We start from the raw sequence: 5407 nt of genomic DNA on the forward strand, positions 1-5407 counted from the left end.
CTTATTGAAACTACGAAAATTCCAACTTCTACAAACGATGTTGAAACTTATCAAATCACGTCCAATTGACTTTAAATTTTGCACACAAGTCACATTTGACATTACAGACCTAGTCCAACTCCCGAAATCAGAATCGACCCCGATATCAAAAGTCCACTCCCGGTTAAACTTTCCAAAAATCCTCAAATTTCCAACTTTCGCCAAATAGCGCCGGAATGACCTACGGACTTCCAAATCAACATCCAGATGCGCTCCTAAAAGTAAAATCACCATGCAGAGCTATTGGAACCGACAAAACTTCATTTCGGAGTCATCTTCATACAAGTCAAACTACGGTCAACTCTTATAACTCAAACTTCACACTTAGGGACTATGTGTCTCATTCCACTCCGAAACTCTCCTGAACCCGATAGTAAGCACCCCAGCGAGTCAAATAAGCATAAAATGACACAGAGGGGACAATAAATAGGGAATCGGGACTCATACTCTCAAAACGATCGGCCGGGTCATTACACAAATATACTAACTAAACCACCAAAATGCTAGCATTTTCCGTCAGTGATGGTTGTGACAAGGTTTTACTTGTCATTTCGATAAGATATACAAAAAATCACTGTATGCCATATATATGCTTGAATAATCACTTCGGAGCTTACTGTAGAAAGGAAAAGAGGAAAATGACACCAGTGAAAATTGCAAATTATTACATTACGTACTGTGATATAAAATCTTCTCTAACATGTAGTTCTGCAACTGTTGTATATCATATTTGGAAAATTGTTCCTAACTCGTGGAGCAGGCAATCAAGACATTAACCAAAATGTGAGCTTGAATAGTTATTTTGTCGTTCCTTCTTCCTGAATGCCTCTTTTGCTCCTTACTGAACATTGCAGACCACAAAGAGAACGACCATGGATCGTTCTTCTGTATCTAATTAAGGGAACCACTAGAAGGTTTTTGTGTATCCTCCCATATTGTATGCACAAGGGTTTGGTTGTGCCGTTGCTAATCCTATTTGTCCATGCATTCCATCTCTTTGATATTGTTGCCACATTACCTGCTCTTCTACTAATAGTCTCTGTTTCTTCTCCATTTCTGACATCTGAACATATGGTGGTGGAGCTATTGCCAGTGACGCTGCAAAAGGGTCAGTGCTTGTCCCGGCTGTGTTAGGTCCACTACCTGCCGATGGAGGTGCAGGCAAGGCTAGCATTGCCGGCCGACCGGCTGATCCAAGCGCGACGCTGCTAGCACTTCCAGTAGCTACAACACCTGAGCTGGCTACCACCTGAGCTACTGCTCCTTGTTGATACATTCCGTCTAGCATTAATGTGTCGAAGCCTCCAGCAAGGGAAGCCTTCTGGTTTGATAAATGGCTCGTGTGCTGAACTAGTGCTGTTTCCCAATCCCCTGAATCTTTGAACGCTTCCCATGGTGAAGTTGTAGAAGGAGCAGCAGTTTCTGGACCACCATCAAAGAGGGCTAAAGCCAATTGATTTCCATGCTCTTCCATAGTTGGTGCATCTTCACTCAAGTTCAACAAGTTGCCTACTTCTTGGGTTTTTACTACCTCTGTCTTTTCTTCTTGATTTGTTTCTTCAGGAATTCCCTCTGGTGGTGGTAATGCCTTAATTGCATTCATGTCCTGTTCCTGTTGAGGCTCTAACTCTGACTCTGGCTCTTGAGCTTTTTCAACCAGCTCTCTCTTTGGTTCATAACGCATTGCATTCCCATTCTGTTCCAATATGGGTTTCTCCCGTATAAATGCATCGATAAGGTCAAGTTTCTTCTGTGGAATGTTCTCAATATCTGGATATTCAGAAGAGCGTCCAATTCCAACAGTTTTACACCAAATGTAGAATTGTTCAAGCTCATGGTATTGCTTGTTAATACGGCAGAAAATCTCATGAACCTTCACAGAGTCGGGGATTGATAGTTCATGGAACTTATCGATCAAGATAGTTATTATTTCCGTTATTTCGTAGTATAGTTGGAAACTTTCCTTCACAAGTGGATAGAGAGCCACGAATACAATTCTGTTGGTCTTTGCCAAACCTGCTCTTACAACAGGGCAAACATTAATTAGAATCATGTACGAAAGACATGTTTTGGTTAGGGGTGGCTGGGAGAAGAGGTAGAAAAAGACCAAACTAAAGCACCGATTTTATGAGAGCCCTTGAATGGGTATCGCACATGGTATGAAAATTCAAATTTTTCAAATTTCATATTCCTCGCGTATTATTCTCATATTATGTCATTTTATGATTCAATAGTTGGATAGAAAAATGAATTATTTTTTACGTACTAGAAGGGAATTTAAAGCGCAAACCTGCGGGTCTACATGCTAAGAATCGCTCAAGGAGTTGCATGAGGTATTGGATTCTTGAGAAAATGTCCTCATTCTTCATTTCCCTCAATGGAGTAGGTTTCACCATGATGGCATTAGGACCAATTTCCTCTAAATCTTCGTCGTAGGCATAGGCGCTACGCTTTCCACGGCGGCTTTGCATCCTATACTCAAGTTGTTCATCAAGGTACAATGAATAGGTACGGACAAGTGCAGAATAGTCCCATGAATTGGATTTGGAGTCTCGAAACTCAGACATGTTAAGAAGCCTGGTTCCCCGTCTCGTGGCGAAGAAAATCTCCTGTTCATAAGAGGGATCACCATCGGAGAGTAACCTATGGATCAACATTACTGACTTGAGCGCCACAACCCAGTTCTTTGTCTTGCCAAGACGTCTAGAGATGTTATCGACACAAGCACAGATGTTGGCTCGAGAATAAGCAGTCAAGCTTAGAATCTCTCGAATGTGCCTCTCCTCGGGCGGGTACTCTTCGTGTCTAGTCGCCTTGACAATGGCAACTTCTAGGTCAGACAAGCAGTTGCTGCCTCCAACTTTGGCCAAGCTTATGCTTGTCCGGTCCTTGACAGCGCCAATAGCTTTTCTAAGCTTGCTTGGTGCCATGAATTTATTAGCTTTCCGGCATGTATCAATTATTAATACTTTCCTCCTCAGTTGTTCAGCAGGGTGGCAGTTTTAATCTGAAGAAAACAACAAATACCTACTATTAATTAGTCATATTATTGGCACACAAAGACGAATGTCTAATGGTTAATGAAGTGGGTAAAAGTTATGGATTGGAGTTATCCTAGAAACCACAAATAACAAATATAGAAAGAAGAATCGTTAGGTGATTTTTATCCATCTGCACAAAATTTGGTGGGCAGAGTTACTCGGTAAATATGCTAGTGGGAGAGGGTAAATATCAAGTACCCGATGAAATAGTTGAGTTCCGTGCAAGTTAGTCTAGAAACACCATTTAAGAAAAAATATTGTCATGATATTGAACATGCATGTATGAGACTTTACGTTGAATCGAGTGAAGAACATGATGTGCCACATACAGTACTTATATATGTAATTATACCTGCCACACAACTGAAATTATTGGAAATTTGTGAGAAGACAATCAGAAAACTGATGAAGATGTTTGAAGGATTCTCTTTTGAAATGAAAGGATAAATTGAAAGGAAACAAGAACCGAGAAAAGAAGACAGAGAGAATGATGTACAAGTTTTTCTTCTTCCCTCTTCTTCTCTTCCATAAAATCCCTTATGTGTTCTTCCTCTTGACTTGCTTCAACAACCGTACAAATATCCTCCATTTTAGCACCATAAAACGGATCGCTAATGGAATATTTTCAAAAATAAAGCTACCGTTTAGTTAAACTTTTTAGAATCATTGAATTTTTGAGTGGAAAAAGATTTATTTTATTTGACTTATTCCCGTGGAGGGGTTCGTTAATTTCCGTAGAAGTTGCTAATCTGTTGAATTGTCATTTCCGCAGTTTAAAAAGCACAAGAGAAAGCAAAAATTTTAATAATAGAGAAATAATATGGACTATTATAATCTATCTATCTATATTTATATCTATATCTATATCTATATCTATATCTATCTATCTATATATATCTATCTATATCTATATCTATATTATAAAAGCACGAATATAATGTCGGTTTACAAAAATAACCTTAAAAATAAATTTTATATTAGACAAAATGGTCATTTACTATTTTCCTAATATTTAGGATTTTGAAATCAATTAAAATTATGTTTATAAGTCTTTTCTTATTTGATTAATATTCATTTTGGTTTTGGATTCTACGTTGAACAAAACTATACTATAAACTTAATATCATAAAATTTTGCTTTCTCCCGAAACTATATAGAGACAATAAATAGTTATTGTCTGAAGTCCTCCCATCCAATGAAACTGCATTAAAACTACTCTAATTATAATTAACAAATTCTTGAGTCAACAAACGATAAAATACCATTCAATAGCTGTATTTTTCCTTCAAAAGATAATTTCATATTGGAAAAATTAATTATATTTTGCTACAATATATGCTAGATAAAATTATAATCACCATTAATAATTTAAAATCTAGATGTGTTGATAGTTATTATAACGTCTGTTATAAATTAAGAAAAAATAAGGCTTATTTCCTTCTAATAGGAAGTTTCTTTTGAAGTTAAAGACTGCCAGAAAATCTACTTCTTCGGAAAGAAAAAAATCCTTAATCTGAATTTGAAATTATTTTTTTAATTTTCGCAATCAAAAAGATTGATAAAGTATTTTTAATACAATAACAGTAATAACTATGCCTCGGTCCAAAATAAAAATGAACTAAACAGCTTTAAGTTATATATTAGTTATATACAACCAAACAACTTTAAGTTATATGCTGATTATATATAATCAGCTAAATAAATATTTTCAACCAAAGAAGTAATAGTTTTCACAAGAATGCAAGTTATGCAGAGTTAAATTATTCCTTTAATTTTGGTAATAGTACTTGGAAACTGAAAGTTCTAGACCGAATAATAAAGGAAAATGAGAATATATGTCAAAATTTGTTGCATTAATAAGAAGTGAAAGAGAATAAATAATAATTACAAGTAATAACTGATATTCAAAAAGAAGTTTATGGCTTTAGGGATTTCTCGGAAACTTAAGCATCACAACTACTTCCAAGCTAAGGGCTATTGTTTTAAAACTACTATCTATATTGAATAAAAATGTACTAATATTTAAGATTTTGCTTAATTTTAGAACTTTAAATCCAACCGAAATTGTTATTTGACTATAGTAGTAACATTAAAGTCCTAAAACTAAAAATATCGAACTTTCTCCTAAGTCACGTGACAATTCCACAATGTGGCAATATTGTGTTAGAATTGGAAAAAAAATTAGAGCTAAACCTCAATCGCCTTAGAATATTTTTTTTTTACTTTTTCTTTTTCAAAACTATATTATAAAAAGTCAACTCTAATATTGCTGGATTGTTCTTTGTAGATAGATAGGATGAATCGAAAGAATATTCTTATATTGTACA

At 35.7% G+C, this 5407-nt stretch overlaps 1 protein-coding gene across 2 annotated transcripts; it reads right to left on the bottom strand.

Annotated features, from left to right (window-relative positions):
* Positions 1-601: 601 nt before the first annotated feature.
* LOC104241574 (putative clathrin assembly protein At1g03050) lies at positions 602-3610 on the bottom strand. Of its 2 annotated transcripts, none has more exons than XM_009796521.2 (3): positions 3433-3610; positions 2330-3046; positions 602-2055 (listed from the first exon to the last, which is right to left on the bottom strand). In XM_009796521.2, the coding sequence occupies exons 2-3, from the start codon at positions 2967-2969 to the stop codon at positions 947-949; spliced, it is 1749 nt and encodes a 582-aa protein (XP_009794823.1). In that variant the 5' UTR covers positions 2970-3046; positions 3433-3610; the 3' UTR covers positions 602-946. The 2 variants fall into 2 exon arrangements, with proteins under 2 accessions (XP_009794823.1, XP_009794824.1); XM_009796522.2 differs by having other exon boundaries at positions 2330-3066.
* Between the last annotated feature and the right edge of the window lie 1797 nt (positions 3611-5407).

Source organism: Nicotiana sylvestris, chromosome 3 (assembly GCF_000393655.2).
Source record: "Nicotiana sylvestris chromosome 3, ASM39365v2, whole genome shotgun sequence".
Classification (NCBI taxonomy): Eukaryota; Viridiplantae; Streptophyta; class Magnoliopsida; order Solanales; family Solanaceae; genus Nicotiana; species Nicotiana sylvestris.

What these genes read in the sequence shown, in the direction of transcription:
- LOC104241574 (XM_009796521.2), bottom strand. Translation starts at nt 2,969, where the DNA reads ATGGCACCAAGCAAGCTTAGAAAAGCTATTGGCGCTGTCAAGGACCGG. An exon ending in CTTAGCATGTAGACCCGCAG is followed by an intron (nt 2,056 to 2,329) that starts GTTTGCGCTTTA and finishes TTGTAAGAGCAG; the next exon opens with GTTTGGCAAAGACCAACAGA.